At 64.8% G+C, this 16040-nt stretch overlaps 2 protein-coding genes across 2 annotated transcripts; both read left to right on the forward strand.

The window, feature by feature from the left end:
- The first annotated feature begins 11153 nt into the window (after positions 1 to 11153).
- On the forward strand, positions 11154 to 12363 carry EMIHUDRAFT_462146 (hypothetical protein). Its single transcript, XM_005791862.1, has 2 exons — positions 11154 to 11744; positions 11905 to 12363. Exons 1-2 carry the CDS (start codon positions 11187 to 11189, stop codon positions 12226 to 12228), a joined length of 882 nt encoding a protein of 293 aa, XP_005791919.1. The 5' UTR covers positions 11154 to 11186; the 3' UTR covers positions 12229 to 12363.
- Positions 12364 to 13164: 801 nt separating this feature from the next.
- EMIHUDRAFT_448837 (hypothetical protein) lies at positions 13165 to 15451 on the forward strand (the record flags this gene model as incomplete). The annotated part of the gene is made up of 6 exons (XM_005791863.1): positions 13165 to 13902; positions 13972 to 14166; positions 14493 to 14689; positions 14766 to 14862; positions 14931 to 15021; positions 15102 to 15451. The coding sequence occupies 6 exons, from the start codon at positions 13165 to 13167 to the stop codon at positions 15449 to 15451; spliced, it is 1668 nt and encodes a 555-aa protein (XP_005791920.1).
- Between the last annotated feature and the right edge of the window lie 589 nt (positions 15452 to 16040).

Raw genomic sequence — 16040 nt, forward strand, 5'->3', positions numbered from 1 at the left:
CTACATGCCAGAGCTTCCAGGTGTCTTCGACGCCCCTCGTCGAGCACAGCACCCACACGCCCCCTTCTGCCGTCGCCTACGAGCTGTGAATCGGCAGGGTATTCGTAGAGGTCCCTCTCGGCGTGGTCGCTTGCGTGCCAGAGCCGCCAAACGCCCTCCACACCTGTCGTGGGGCAGAGCACCCACACCCCACCCCGGCCGTCTCCGACGAACTCGGACTGTGCGGGATACACGTACTTCTCGGTTTCCGTACCGCGCAGGTTCGCATGCCAGAGATTCCAGTCATCCTCGCCTTGGCCCTTGCATCGGGCAGAGCACCACACTCCACCCTGGCCATCCGCAACCATCTCCGAACGCGCCCGGTACTCATACAATCCCCCCCCCCCCAAAATCGGTCTGACACGAGCGCGCCGCACTTGGAGCACTTGGAGTGCAGTTATGAAACATCCAGAGGCTGAAGACTTCACGGCAATTCTTTTTTAATAGGCCGCCAAATAACGGCGGAGTGGGGCAGAACCGAGCTCATCGACACGCCGTGGGCAGTGCATCGCCGCTGGCAGAACACAGCTCATAGTGCATCGCCGCCGGCCAGAGCCCGCGCCGATCATCCTGGATGATCGTCCTAGTCGTGTGTGCAGCCGCCGAGCTCCGGCGCGTGACCGTGCTCATGAGGCATGGCACAAAGGTGCCCGACGCGGGCATCGTCTCTCTCTGCCCGTCGTACGGCACGCTGCTCGACGCCTTCAGGTCGCTCTCCACCAAACCGGGCAGCCTCACGCCCAGCGGCGTGGCGCAGTGCCATGCGATGGGACAGTGGGCTCGAACCCGCTACGCCGGCCACTCTGGCCTGCTCCCAGAGGACTACGACCCTCAGAGCTTCGCCTTCATCTCGCAGAGATCCGGTCTCGCCGCCGCCGCGAGAGCGGGCGCGCCACACATCCGCCTGCACGCCGCCTCGGCTCCGCCCTACAGGCTTCTGCGTCGAGTCGACCGCCGCCTTTGCCAGCGGCTATTTCGAGGGGCGCGCCGGCGGACGCTTCGCGAAAGCACAGGGCGCGCCGATCGACGTCCCCTTCCCCGAGCCGGGGACCGACGTGCTCCTCAACTGCCGGGACGGCCCTTGCAAGAGCGCGTTTGACGGCAGCGCGAAGCAGGCGGCCACCTCCACCGCTCTCCCCACCCTTCGCGGGCTGCCATCCTCGCACCACCGCCCTCGCCGCCGGCTCTGTCGCCACCGCCTCCTCCCGCTGCCGCCGCCTCTATTCAGGCCGAGGAGGCACTCGCCGCGGAGTGGGACGAGAAGTTCGGGGGCAACCTCACCTCGCTGATGAGCGCGTGTGGCACCAGCAGCCGGCCAGGCATGGAGGCGGTCAAGGTGGAGATGGGCCGAGATGGGCCGAGATGGGCCGAGATGGGCCGAGATGGGCCGAGGTGGGCCGAGATGGGCCGAGGTGGGCCGAGATGGGCCGAGGTTGCGGATCGAGACTGCGGGCCAAGCCCACCTCGTCCGAGCAACTCCTCGAGCAGCAAGCGCGCCTGGCACCGCCCTCGACACGTCGCACGCTCCTCCCGCGCACCCGCGCCCAGCCGCACCGGCGGGACTGTCTCAAGGCGGTCTCCGACGGGCTGGTGTGGGCCCTCGAGGCGGGGCTGCTCGGCACAGCCGCCCTCGCCTCCTCGCCGCTCGCCTCTCCGGCGCTGCACCGCGCCGTCGACGAGATGGCGGTGCGGCTCACGAGACTATCTCTTGGTCCCGCTGTGAAGAGCGTCTCTTCACACGTCTGGCTGTGAACAGGTGTGGCTCACGAGGCGCATCTTCGTCGACCCCGTCCTCTCCATCGCCGCGTGCGGATGGCGCGCCCCGCCCACACTCACGCCCACGCCGTCGCGGGCGTGCGCCGTCCGCCTCCCGATCGCCCCACACGGCCCCCGCCGCAGGCCAGATCGCTTCTTCTCCTCCCTCGAGGGCGCCGCCGCCGCCACGGCCGACCCCGCGCCGCCGCTGCTCGACTTTTACCTCAACCATCGCGAGGTTGCCCCGCCCCTCACCTCGCTGCTCCCTCCCCACTCGGGGACATCGAGATGCGGGGCGCCCGAGCCCACAGCCCCCAGGCAGAGGAGGAGCCCCTGCAGCCGGAGCCCTGCAGCCGCCCTCTCAAACTGCTGCACTCATCGCATCTCGGCGGTATCTCGGCTACATCTCGGCTATCTCTCCCTCAGGTGCTGTACGGCACCTTCGACGCGCTCGGCGGGAACCAGCCTCTTCCCGCCGGCCGCACAGGGCCGCCTTCTCCGAGCCTCCCCCCGGCGCCCTTGGTAGGCCTGACCGACTTTGCCTTCCCCGACCGAGGCCGGCGAGGCAAGGCGAGGCGCGTGCCGACCGGCAGCGCAGCCCTCCTCCTGCACCCGTGCGGCGGGAGCAGCGCCTCTTCACGCGTCCAGCCGTGGACAGGGACCGCCGTCTTCTTTGAGCTGCACGTCGGCCAGGATGGCGCCGCCGGAGTCGTCGTTCGGGCCGCCCCACCCCTCTAGATGCCCCACCCCTCTAGATGCCCCACCCTCTAGATGCCCCACCCCTCTAGATGCCCCACCCCTCTAGATGCCCCACCCTCTAGATGCCCCACCCCTCTAGATGCCCCACCCTCTAGATGCCCCACCCTCTAGATGCCCCACCCTCTAGATGCCCTAGATGCGGACCACACGTCCCGGTCTTCCCGCCCCTCGGGGAAGACGCGGCCCCTGTGGGCGTTTCGTGCTCGTCTTCACGCGAGGACACGAGTGCACGGCCCCTGTGTCCACACCCTGAACCTCGCGTGCATGCCCGCTGCAGGCTGCCAGCCCGCCGCACGAGCCGCCGACGAGCGCGGCCGTGCGGGCGACTGCGGAGGTGGGCGAGGTGAGCAGCCGCGAGCTGACGCCGCGCGGCTGCGAGGAGGGGGCGGTGTGCCCGCTGCAGACGCTGCGCGACAACTACGACCGCTTCCTCGCAAAGTACGGCTCGCTCGCCTCGAGGTGCCACCTCGACGCCCCGGCCGTGGCAGCAGGCGCCACTGCCGAGAAGCTCCCACACTTCCACAATGCCGTCGCCGCACGGGCGGCCGCGCGCCAGACGGCCGCCCGAGTCTTGCGAGCCACGTCCCGCGCCCTCCTGTCGCCTCTGCTGCCACCGGCGCCCTCTGCCCTCCTCGACCTGTCTTGCCCGCCTCACCATCCGCCCCACCCTTTCCAGCAGCGAAGGACGAGCCCGCCGACGCCGCCGCCGCGGAGCCGCCCTCCGCGTTCGGGCGGCCACAGATGTGTGTGTGCGTGCCCCACCCCGCGCCGCGCCGCTGCACCACCCCGCGCCGCGCCGCTGCAAAGCTATGCGGAACCTCGCGCTCCGCTGACGCGTCCCGCCTCTCACTTGCGCGCTCTCAGATGGGTACTCGCCGCCGCCTCCGCCGGGATGCTCGCTTCGGTGGCAGGCTCGCGCACCCTCTCTTGCCGGCGCAGTGGGCGGCGTGCGTTGCGCGAGGGCTTGCTCAACGTCAAGTGTTAGCACACCCCGACCGACATCGACGGGGACAACGGTCAACGCACGCGACTCAATTTTTGTTTCTTTGGCATCAGCGATCTCAGGCTGACAGGCAGCCATGCAGGTAGCTCTCCGCGTCGTCGGGTACGGGGGTAGAGACGCCGCGCGGCGCAAAAGGTTGTAGCATATAGGCTCTACTGAGACTCTAGGTACCACCACTTGTTGAGGCAAACTGGGTAAATAAATATTTTTGAACGGATGAACGGCGAGGCTCGTGGTTTTTTTGAACGGTAACAAAGACCTGTTGCACGCAAACCCCGTGTCCGTGAACCACCGTCTAGCCAGTCCGGACAAGGCGCAAAAACAGGCATTAGCGCCTCTCGCGTGGGCACTGACGGTACTGGCGCCGGTGTACAGACTGTATAGACTACACACACGAGCTCACACGTCAAAAATATGAGCAGCAGGAGCCAGTTTGGCTCTGGGGGGTGGGTGGAGGCGAGGGCCCTAGGGGGTACCCATGCGGGGGGGAGATGGGGTCCCCCAGCCCGCCGCAGGCGCCGATCTCGCATTTTTTCTTTTCCGCGCATTCTTTTACTTGTTTTCATGGGAATTCGGCGTACTTCCGCGGCCATGCTATCACGCCTTGCGACATCCTTTCGGCGCTGCTGACCGTGCCATGCTGCTCAACTGACCGCCTGCATAGCTCGCGGCCTTAGTCTTCGGCATTCAGTGACGACCTGATCGTACGGCCAGTAGGAAGGTGTCCTTCCAGCTGCGTGCACGCTTCTGACGCAATGCGCGTCACAAACTGCCTCGGATTGGCTGCTGGCACTCTCGAGGCTATGCCTACACAGCCTCGCGCGCATGGGCAGTCAAGAGGGACCATGCACCTTCTCAGGACAGCGCCGGTGCCTCTCTCTTGGACCGGCAAACGTGGTGGTCTCGTGTCACCGATGTGGGACCAGTGCGGCATCGCGCCATCGACAGCTCTGAACTGCGCCTCACCACTGACCGGGAAGGCCGCCAAGTGGGTCAGCACCGGTCGCACATTGTGGCAGCAGTCAGCAGCGCATGTCTGATAGCTAGAGCAGCAGCGTCAGGGTCGCAGGGTCGGATCGTGTCAAGCCTCTCGCCCGGCCGGCCGCGTGCAGACGTCGGCCTGTCTGCTGTCTGGAGTGATCTGTCGGCGGTCAGTACGACCGATCAGGTCGGAGTTTTCTGATGGTTGGAGGGTCTATCTGTATGTACTCCTCGAGATCTCTCCAAATCTGCCCTCTACTTAACCGTACTTAATCGGGAAGTCGGTGCTAGTCGAGACTAGTAGAGCCGGAGCCCCGTTTCCGCACACTGCTGCGCGGCGCACGGTGCCTCCGGGGGCCCCCGCCTCCCCCCAGAGCAGTTTGGCCCCCCATGGCCCTCTGCACCGCGCCTGGCGCCCAGCCGCTGCACGCACTGCGAAGGGCCGAAGGCGCGGAGGTCGACTATCGCCTCTCGGAGAGGCGAGCAGCGCGGCGCGAGCCGGCAAAGCGGCGTGGATCCGTCCTCGTCCCCCACGAGGACTTGCCTCAGCCGCTCAGAAGTGGCCTGCAAGCGTGCGGCCGGCGCCAGCCCTCTCAGTTCACGAGGTGAACCGTGAACCCGGTTCATGAACCAGTTCGCGGTTCACGGTTAGTTCACGGTTCGCGGTTCACGGACTCGGGGCGGGGGCTAGTCGGTTCACGGTTCACGGTTCGGCCCGACGCTGCCCCGCCTGGTTCGTTCACGGTTCGCGGTTCGCCCTTTTGTCCTGCCTCGGTTCGGGTTCACGGTTCAGAGTTCACGGTCGGTTCGAGGGTGAACCACTGAACTAGTTCGTGAACCAAGCTTATTTTCACACCTCTTACACACCGACACAGTTCGAGTCAGAGATTTTTAGCAATACCAAACAACTCTAACACTCACACGTCATTTGGGGCCTGGAGCCCTGTTCACGCGCGCGCGAGACGTGCAGACAGGGTTGCCAGGTGAGAGCGAATGGCGCGGTTCACGCCTCGCACAACAGAGAGAGAGATGCGCTCTGCATGGTGGGACATAAAAGAGAGCGAGTACTTGGGCGAGTAGGCCGTGCGGTCGACGCTGCCGCGCGCGACTTTGCGCGCGAGGCGGCGCAGCTTGAGAACGGCGGTGGGCGAGAAGCCGCCGCCGAACGTCTCCGTAGAGCAGCAGGTTGAAGTTGTTGCGCATGACAAAGATCGCGTCGTGGTAGAAACCGCGATGCGCCTTCACGTAGCCGTGGCCGTTCTTGTGGTCGAAGGGTTGGCCGGGCTGCCCGCGCGCCTTGCAGCCCATGTTTAGGCGGCGGGCCTTCTCTTCGGTGTTGCCGAAGGCGTAGGAGTGGCCGACGGAGGCGGGCGTGCCGCCAGGCCACTCGAGGCGTTGCCAACGCCCGCCGAGGCGGCGGGCCTTCTCTTCGGTGTTGCCGAAGGCGTAGGAGTGGCCAACGGAGGCGGGCGTGCCGCCAGGCCACTCGAGGCGTTGCCAACGCCCGCCGAGGAGGTCTTGAGGAGGGGCGTCCAGAGCTTGACTTCATTCACCTCATCGCATCCTCCCGGGCCAGCGTGGGGTTCCGCGAGGTCGACCTTGTACCCCTCGTTGTACTGCCGGGTGGCGGGTGAGCTCTGGTTTCTCCTTGTCACCGTGCACGACCGGCGCGTTGGCCGGGGCGCGCATCGCGTCCGCCCAGGCGGCGAGGACGCCGTCATGGGGCCGCCGGTGGTTGTTTTGCACAGTTCGCGAACCACAGTTTGCGAACCTGCGCGAGTTGCGGATACACCCTGGTCCCCCAGGTGTGAACGTCACGTGTGAACAGTCTCAGTAGCCACTGTGAGTCTCCCGTGACAGCCGTAGTGTCTGTGAGTATCGGGGGAGCGAGTAGATAGCCGAACGGGGGTTTTTCCCCGACCTCCCCGAGGTCGGCCTGCGACCTCCGAGAGGTCTTGCGCCGCTGCACCCGCCGGGTTTTGCGAGCCCGGAAACGCTGAAAAGTAGGCTAGTAAGCGGGTGTTCTGTGTGGCTTGAGTAACGATCAAAGTTCTAAAACCGCCCAGAGGTGCTGTCACTCCGTAGAACGAACTAAGTAAACCTCACCGAGGTCGCCACTCAACCTCCCGGAGGTCATGGCAGAGCGTCGGGCGCCATGCGCCCGCTCGCCAGGGCCCGGCCCGGGGAGTGGCAGTCGCTCTTCCTGCGACCTGCGTCAAAGGCTGCAGAACACGCTGCATATCGCCGGTTCACGGGCCCAAGGCGATGGTTCACGCCTCGGGTCCGGCGGCAGCTCACGCCCTGCACAAGGTAAACTCCCAGTTCCGCAGATTGGTAGCGGCGGCGGGGGAAAGGCTGCAACCAGCCCTTCCCAGCCCAAAACCTTGGCTTCCAGCCTTCCCAAACCCAACCGTTCAGTTGTTGGGTCAAGGGGCGCAGAACCCCCCAAAGTCAACCGTACAGTAGTTCGACCACAAGGGGGAAACTTTTCCCAAGTCGACCCTTCAGAGGTCGCGTCGGAAAAGGGCAAAGTTGAGCTCTCAGCGGTTGCACCAGAGGTTGCAAACGGCAAAGTTGAGCACTCAGCGGTTGCACCAACGGTTGCGAAGATCCCGTCCAAACTTAACCCAATAAAGGACGCAAGTTCGATATCATACTCTGCCGACCCGACGGCCGCTTCGGCAGCAGAGATGGGCGGCCAGACTGGAGAGGGCTGGATGTGCCAGAAGGCAGCGCAGCTCCTCGCTCCAGCGTCGGAGGCAATGCAGCTGGCCAAGGGTCTCATTGTCGGGAAGGTGCACGGCGAGCCTGTCGACACAACCGCCTGGTCGACTCTCTCCGAGCTTTCAAGCGGGTACGGTGCGAGGGGCTTCATGGGGATCAACTTCCTGAGCCAATTCTTCACTGCGTCCAAAGTTGGCCGTGGGCATGGCAACCCCACAAACATGGTGCTGAACGAGGCGTACAAGGACCTCTCGCTCATGCTCATCCCCAATGACGGCCAGGCCGAGGTCTCCTCTTTTGGCACCATGCTCAAGCTGGCCACTTCCACCAAGCAGCCTGACAACTGGATCAGCCGCCAGCCGCCCGACTTCCGCTACGTACTCACTAGCGGCAACCTCCTGGACGGCACCAACCTCGCCCAAGTCATGAAGCAGCCGCCCGCTGACAAGATCCTGCCCCACCAATCGCCAATCGGCCTCGCCCGCATTGCAGTCTGCAAGGACTTCCTGCTGGGCGGCGGACACGAGTGCCCCAAGATTGGGTGTGATGAAGAGATTGACTGCCACCAGTACCTGGTGACCTCCATCCGGCTGCTCAACCTCAACCCTTCGGCAGTTGGGCTCCCATTCAAGCTCAAGACGCCGGACGGCAACTCCATCACCATCAAGAACGAGGCGGAGTACACCGCCATGACCGAGGCCACGGTCATGATGCTCATCACGATGAGTGTGCAGCACAACTTGACGGCGCTGTGCTGCGACGACGAGGCTGCTCGCAAGGAGATCATGCACTCGCCCGCCATCCATGCTGTCCGGAAGTACGCGGGGGGAGTCGGTTCACGGATCACGGTTCACGGACTTGGGGTGGGGGCTAGTCGGTTCACGGTTCGGGGTTCACGGACTCGGGGCGGGGGCTAGTTGGTTCACGGTTCACGGTTCACGATTCCGGCGTGAACTGAGACGGCTGGCCGGCGCTGGTGAGCGTGAGGGATGGGCTAAACTCCCTCTCGCTGCAGTGGCAGGCAGGCGGGCGAGAGGCACCTCTCGGAGAGGCGAGCAGCGCGGCGCGAGCCGGCAAAGCGGCGTGGATCCGTCCTTGTCCCCCACGAGGACAGCGGCGAACGAGGCACGGTAGCTCTCCGATATGAGGCGCGTTGCACTTGCCAGTGCTGCCCTGGCCTTCTGTCTGCCCGCCCAATGGGTGGCAGGTGCCTCTGCTGCTGTGGCATGCCTCACGGCTGCGACTGGCCGGCGCCTCGGCGCGTCAGCTCCACCTCACCATCACCCCTCACCTCACCATAGCAAAAAAAAACATTAGCCGCCAGCGAGGTTCGAACTCGCGACCTTAGCATTACGAGTGCCACGCTCTACCGCTGAGCTACGGCGGCTAAGTTTGCTGGGAGACGGTGAAACGATCGCTCCGCACCCGCCTATATAGAATGTGAATTTTCCGCGAGAAAGTGGCGAATATTATTATTTTATTGTTTAAAGAATATGTTTTTTTTTGTATAAAGGTAGTAAAGTTATATGATGATGAGGTGGGATGGTGATGGTGAGATGAGATGGTAGGTGGGATGGTGATGGTGAGGTGGGATGGTGAAGGTGAGAATATGTTTTTTTTTGTATAAAGGTAGTAAGGTTATATGATGATGAGGTGGGATGGTGATGGTGAGATGAGATGGTAGGTGGGACAGGTGGCGTTTATTTTTGCTTGGGCGGCCCTCATGCTGAAATTCTGCAAAAACCCTGGCCGGCCCCTGCGGTGCCCCTACCTACCTACCTACCTACCTACCCTACTTATGGGAAACTAAAAAAGAAATCACTCGATGGGTGAAGGTGGGGTACTATACCAACTAGAGTGATGGTTGGTGGTACTCTCCTGCATCCACAGTCCTTCTTGTGACATGGGAGGCCACTCTCAAGCCCTACAAGCATCAGATCACCCATTTGGGGAGGGTTGACATCGTGATTTCCGCGGAAAATTTCTTTTTCTGCTGTGAAAATTCCAGCTTGAAGAGAGGGAAAACCCCGACGGGAGGGCCCAGACCTACCCTACCTACCCCGGCATGAGGGCCGGCCAAGCAAAAATAAACGCCACCTGGGTGGGATGGTGATGGTGAGGTGGGATGGTGAAGGTGAGCTGCTCTCGTACATTCGAGCGGCTCCGAGGCGAAGCGCTGACTCCCAGGCCATGCCGCGCAAGGAGCGCGCGCCTCGAGGCGAGCAACTGCGCGTACGTGCCGCGCGGTCTTGGTGGCGCGAATGTACTGTGCATCGGTAGACCTCGTGCATGCGCAGTGCATGCGTGTGCGTTAATCACACAGACTGTGTGTCACAGTCATCGCGACAGCTAGAGTGTGGTGTATTGTGTTCGCAAAGAGTAAGAGAATGATTAAGAATGCACGCGTCCACACGCACACATGCACACACACACGCCGACCCGCACGCACATGCGTACCCGCGCACTCGCGACTGGCGACAATCCAGACTCCGCGCGCGACCGAGAGCGAGGACCGAAGGTCACGCTCAGCCAGCCCTCTCACACACTCACACCAGCACGCCGCCCTCATCCTCGCCCGTCTGGGAAACCCTCGTTTCCTATGTACTCGGTCCCCCAACGGAAGAGGCCTCGCTCCTATTGGAACTGGCCAACATCAGATTTGCCGCGTGCGTCCCTTTTTGAGCCGGAAAGCTATTTTCTTTTGGGTCCTGTGGGCACCCTAGCAGGCCACCCCTCGGTGACCACGCCGGTCCGGACCGATGGCGCTCGGTGTGGAGCAAGCAAGACCCCCCCCCCCCCATCGGCGCGCGCTCGCCATTCCAACGGCCGCCAGGAGCACCAAGAGGACTCCTCATGGCTGTGGTCAAGTGGGCTTCGACCGGCCTCGGCTGGGGGGGCGGGTTGTCCCGGCTGCGGACGCCTTCTGCAGCCCCCTGGGATGGGGACAGCACCCAAAAACTGCCCCTCGAAGTTGACCTCGCCCGCGGCGGTGCCGTACTCGCCCTTCTCGACGAGGTCCTTGATGAAGTCGTCCCACTTGTCTTCCGGGATTGTCTCCTCGAGGCGCAGCCGCGCGTGCAGCGAAGGAGGCCAGGGGCAGCCGACGCTAACGGAGCGGGGCGACGATCGGAATACTCGAATGAAGCCACCCCCCCGACTCGGCGCCGGCGAAGGAGCTGTTGACGGTGTTTAGGATGCCTGGTGTCGGTAAGCTGAGTACGTCAAACACTGCGCTGCCCAATGCGCTGTGGTAGTCAAGTCGAGTAGTCAAGCAGCAGTGGCGTATGAGTAGTGGATGATCCAGAGGCAAGTGCAGCCCGGCTGATTGTTCCTCCGATTCGGACAATCTCATTCAGTCGGTCTGCAGTCGGGAGCTGATAGTCGGGTCGGAAATGACTGTGAAGGCCATGCATACGCGCAGCCCAGGTTGCAACTACGAGAGCCCGTAGCGCTTGATGGCGAGCCAAGCCAGTAGCGTGGAAATCCTGGTTGCGGGCCATGAGCGGATTCTGACTGGTGTCGGCTTGCGACGGAGAAGGATTGACGGTCAGCGTTCAGCCGCGGGGATGAGTCGCGCGGTTGAAGTTCGACCAATCACGGGTCACCACGTTTGATCGGGGGAGCACGAGGGCTCCCACTCGCGCCCGGCGGCGCGCGGAGGAGGCCGAGGGTATAGGCCAAGTACAGAAAGAGAGCAAGCAGCTACGACACGACACCGCAGTTCGGGAGAGCCGAACTAGTACCTAGGTAGGAGACGCGTGACCACAATGGGACGAACGAAACTCATGTGAGACAGAGGGTCACGCGGGACAGGAGTAAAGTGCCAAAGGGGGCACCACGGAGAGTTGCCGAGGTTTTCTTTTTCTGCGAAGTCCTTCCAAACTCGCCCGTGTCGCAACCCGCCACTCCCGTTCCTCGCCCACACATGGAGCCCGGCTCCAGCGTCCTCGCCATCCTCAGCAACCACGACCCGCGCGCCTGGACCGGCTCCGCCTGCGACGGCGGCGCCAACGCGACGTGCAACCTCCGGCTCTTTGAGGCGGCGATAGCGCGAGGCGCGGCGGCGGGCGCCGGCGCCGTGCTCTTCCCCGAGGGCTACGCGCTCAGCCCCGATTTCGGGACCGAGCCGTGGATCTCGCCGGCGGGCGCCACGCCGTGCGCGGCGGCGCGCACAACCCAAGGAGACTCGCCGCTCCAGTCCGGGCTGGCGTGCGCGGCGAGGCGGCAGCGCGTGGCGGTCGTCGCCAACGTGCTCGTCCGGATGGGCGGCGGCGAGAAGCAGATTCGCGAGGTTGTGATTGACGCGGCGGGCGCGGTCGTCTCCTCGTACGGCAAGCGGCACCTCTTCCCCTCGGAGCGGTGGCCGCTCGGCTTCTCTCCCTCGAGCGACGCGCCGACGGTGGCGCCGCTGCTCGGCGGCCGCGTCGGGCTGCTCATCTGCTACGAGGGCGTCTACCCGGAGCTGAGTGGCGACTGGAGTCAGGTGGATGGCCCGCCCACGCGCGCCGGGCCTCGCGGCTCTGGATTCCGGCTCCGGCTCCCGGACGTGGGAGACGCGGGGCGCAACCCACGCCAAACCGCCCCACGCCACCGCGTGCCGGGGCGCGCGGAGAGAAGCTGAAGCTCGCCTCCCCTCGCCTCAGGTGGACGGCCTCCGGCGCGACGGCGCTCAGGCGCTCCTCTGGTCGATCGGGTCGCACTTGCCGGTGGATGCGGGCGCCGCGCGCCTCGCGCGGCGCACGGGGCTGCCCGTGCTCGCGTCGGCCGATGGCGCGGCCGCGCACGCCGTCGCCGCGACCGGCGCGCCGCTGCCACCATCCCGCAGCGTTGCGCTGCGTGGGGCCGTCGCCGGGTACGTGGGCAACGCGTCGCTTCGCCTCTGGCCCCTCCCGGCGGCTCCTCTCCGCAGAGGCGCGCAAGACATGCGGCGTGTCTGGACCCGAGCGCCCGAGCTGACCGCAAGCTGACCCTCGATCCTCGGACTTTCGATACACATTTTGCCGACTCTAGTTGCCGTAGCCATCTCCCAGCCCCAGAGCCCCCACTTTCCTCCTTTCGAGTGACGGTGTTCACACGTTGTATACTAGCGGCCCCCGCTGCGCTGCGTCACTGTGTTGTAATCGTTTGTGCAGCATGCGCGTGTGTGTGTGTGTGGTACACCGCGTGCGTGGCCCGCCCTTGTAGGGCCCGCCCGAGCTCCGCGGGGAACGGCGCGCGCCCCTCCCCGTCCCGGCGGAGCTGGGTGCGGCAGACGGGCCCACGGGTCGGTTCCGGGCCGATTTGCATTTGGGGCCGTTCTGTCTAGTTCTGCGGGGTCAAATCTCAAAATCGAGCTTGACAGTTAAAAATCCAGTAAAAATCTCGCCCCCACGGATGGTACTTTTTTATTTTTTTTGGCCACGATCGTCGCCCGGGCCCGTGAGCGCATAGGGAATCATCTTCAACTTCGCCAAAGAGGTTGGCAGCCCGAGCGCCGTCGACCGCACCGACTATGGCACAGCCTCCGGCAGCGCCCGGGGCTTCGCCCAGCACCACTCGCAGCAGCTCTCGCGCGCCGCCGTCTGTGGCGACGCGCAAAACATCAACAACGCTGCTCGCAACATGCGTGTCGCGCACTCGTTCATGACCGGTCTCAATGCCCCACCCCCCTGCGCGCGGCCGCGGGCCTTCTAGGCCCGCGGGTAGTCTCCCCCCATCCCCAGGGCCTCCAGGGCTCGCACCTCAACCTCTCACAGACCAGCGCACAGCGCCATGGGACGTATTAAGAATTGTGGATAGAATTCTTCTCAATAACAAGGCTGTGATCGGAGGGTAAGAGGGTATACTGTACGCTCGACGGGCACCTTCGGCGTGGCGCTTCGCTCGCCCCGCTCGCGACGCACCAACCAACGGTCCACACCCATATGCCACCCTCGCCGGCGCTGCCGCTCTGGCCGGGCGTCCCTCCGCACGACCGCGCTCCGGCGGACGCCCTCGTCAGCCGCATCGGCGGCGCGGTTCTGGGCGGCCCATCGCCGCCGGCTCTGACTCCGTGGCTCCTGCAGCCGAGCTCGCAGCCTCGCCCCCTGGTCGTGGTCATGCCCGGGGGCGGGTATGTCCGGCTGAGCACGGTCGACGAGGGCGAAACGGTGTGCGAGTGGCTCAACTCAATCGGATACCACGCCGCGGTCTTGGTCTATCGTGTGCTCCGGCTCCACCCGGCGCCGCTGCTGGATGCCCGGCGCGCCATCCAGCTCGTTCGTCAGCATGCACACGAATGGGGTGTCTCGGGCGTCGGCGTGATCGGCTTCAGTGCTGGAGGCCACCTCGCTGGCCACGTCGCTCTCTCCTGGGACGCAGCTCTGGCGCGCCGGCTCGATTCGCAGATGCGTGAGGAGGGCGATCGACCCGCCTCGAAGCTGGCGCGGCCAGACGCGGCGCTGCTGGCGTACCCTGTGGTGTCAGCTCACAACACGAGTGTTGTGCGCGCGGGAGGAGGGAGCTGGCGCTGCAGCAGCTTCGCGTGCATTGGGCCCAAGGCGGCGGGGCGGCGCGCCAAGTTGAGCGGGAGGCCATCCGAGAGGCCCCTTCGCCACCACGGTTCGATCGCCACACTGCTCGGCTGGGGCGCGGACGCGTCGCCACTGGGCAACGAGAGCGATGTCTCCCTCGAGGACATCGCCCGCGCCGCCGCGTCGCCGCCGCCGCCCTTCTTCATCTGGCACACCGAGGATGACTCTGTCGTGCCCAGCGAGAATAGCGAGGTGCTCGTGCGGGCGCTGCGCGCGCGCTCCTTTCCGGTGGAATATCACCTGTTTCAAGGGAAGCATCTCAAGCACGGGCTCGGCATGGCCTCCAACCTTGCGGCGCGCCGCGACGTGGAGACTGGGCGGTGGCCCAAGCTCGCGGAGGGGTGGCTACGGCGGGTGCTCCTTTGAGATTACATAGTCCCTTGATCGAGACCAGTCCAAGCGTCTCTGAAAGAAAACGGACAACCCAAGGGAGGGATGGGAAGAAGCACCAAAGGATCAGGCTCGCGAAGTTCTTTCTTTTTGGCATAGTACTAGCACGCGCCAGTTCGCACCTGTGTCGAGCCTGTGTGCTGTGAGTGATAGTTGGTTCTTTAAATTCTTTTTGGCACATGCGTCGATCCAGCGCGTCTCGCGTGCCGCCGCCGGCCAAGCGCAGTCGACGTGACGACGCCCCAGCCAGTTCCACGGCGGCGGACCTTCATCTCCTTCCCGGTCTGGAGGCGGCTCACGCCGCGGCGCGTCTCGCCTACTGGTCGGATACGTACCGTGCTGAGGTGCCTTCGCCCACCGTGCTCCGGGGCGTGCTCAGCGCCGAGGAGGTCGCAGCCTGCTGCGCGCTCGCCTCCGCCTCTGGCCGTCGCTCAGAGCCTACCACTGCCTGGAGGACTCCGCCGCCTGTGTGCCCAGCGCTGGCCGAGTGCGTGAGCTCCCGCGCTCCGTGGCAGCATCCTTCTGCCCTCGGTGACGGACCGGCCACCCTTGTGTCCCCGCAGCGCTTGCTTTGACGTCGTCTACACCGCCGAACACGTGGCGCTCTTCCTGCACCGTGACGGCCTGTTTGCAGACAGGTGCAAGCACCTCCTTGCCAAGGCGACAGCGTGCCAGAGCTGCTCCCGAGGCCGGCATTACTCCCCACCGACCACGACGCGCCACTCCAGGTGGTGCGCGTGATGCGAGAGGGCGGGCGCGTCGACCCGGCCACAGAGCTGCAGGTGCGCTGCGTCGAGCTGCACTCGTACTCCGAGGGAGGCGCGCGGCCTCACTCTCACGCACGCACCGACGCGGCCGTGCCTGTGAACACGCGGCAAGCCTTTGGAGACCCTCCCCAGGAGCGCTCGACGCGCCGCTGCACCGCGACTCTGGCTCGCTGCTCACCCTGTCGGTGCAGCTCTGCGAGGCGGGCCGCTTCGAGGGAGGCGACTTTGTCACCTTCCGAGAGGGCGAGCCGGAGAGGCACCGCCTCGAGCGAGGCGCCACCGCCGCGGCCGCCCCCACCCATCTGCGCTCTCTGCGCCGGCCGCCTGAGTCGCCCCGCCCCGCCTTGCGAGCCGCAGGCGACGGAGTGCTGCTGAGCTCGATGGAGCTGCACAATGTCACCCGGGTCACCCGCGGGACTCGCGTCTCCCTCGTCGTTGAGCTCTGGTCCGAGCCGGCCAACAGCCACGACCGGTTCGAGTAACTCACTTATTGATTGACGTGCACGCGCTGCTCAAACCGCACTTATGCCGCGGTTGACTGTCACTCTCTCGCCAGCTCGCACTGAGACTGACCCTCAACAGTCCACACACGGTTTTTATATGGGGTTTTGCAAGCGTATTTTCACTCTCTCTCGCCGGTCGCGGGCGGGGCGGGGGGCCCCGGGGGCGGGGCGCGGCCTTACTAAGTTACCCCTTACTTATGTACTATCCTCAACGGTCTTAGTAGATAGAGTAGCGTAGTAACTGGTTGGGTAGGGACGGTAGTAGTATCTAAGTTCTGAGCCTGGAGGCCTAACGGGTCTAAGTGTGGCTAGCCACGCTGGAGTGCTTGCGCGGTCTAAGATATCAGCGGGAGCCTCTTACATCGGCTAAGTCGGCCGTGGACGGCCTGGGGCCAAGAGGCTCCCACCGTGATCAACGTACAACGATACGGCGCAGCCCCCAAATTTTCTTCGCCTGCGGCATGGCCTGCGGCGGGCGATCGATCCTCCTCATGCTCAGCAATCGCCGCTCAGCATCCTCCTCTTCCGATTCTCGTTGCTGCTTCTTGAGCGCAATCTTCGGCGACTT

The sequence above is a fragment of the Emiliania huxleyi genome (genome assembly GCF_000372725.1).
Source record: "Emiliania huxleyi CCMP1516 unplaced genomic scaffold EMIHUscaffold_11, whole genome shotgun sequence".
NCBI lineage: Eukaryota > Haptophyta > Isochrysidales > Noelaerhabdaceae > Emiliania > Emiliania huxleyi.

Coding starts and splice junctions, on each gene's coding strand:
- EMIHUDRAFT_462146 (XM_005791862.1), top strand. CDS start 11,187: ATGGAGCCCGGCTCCAGCGTCCTCGCCATCCTCAGCAACCACGACCCG. Junction 11,745..11,904: donor TGAGTGGCGACTGGAGTCAG/GTGGATGGCCCG, acceptor CCCTCGCCTCAG/GTGGACGGCCTCCGGCGCGA.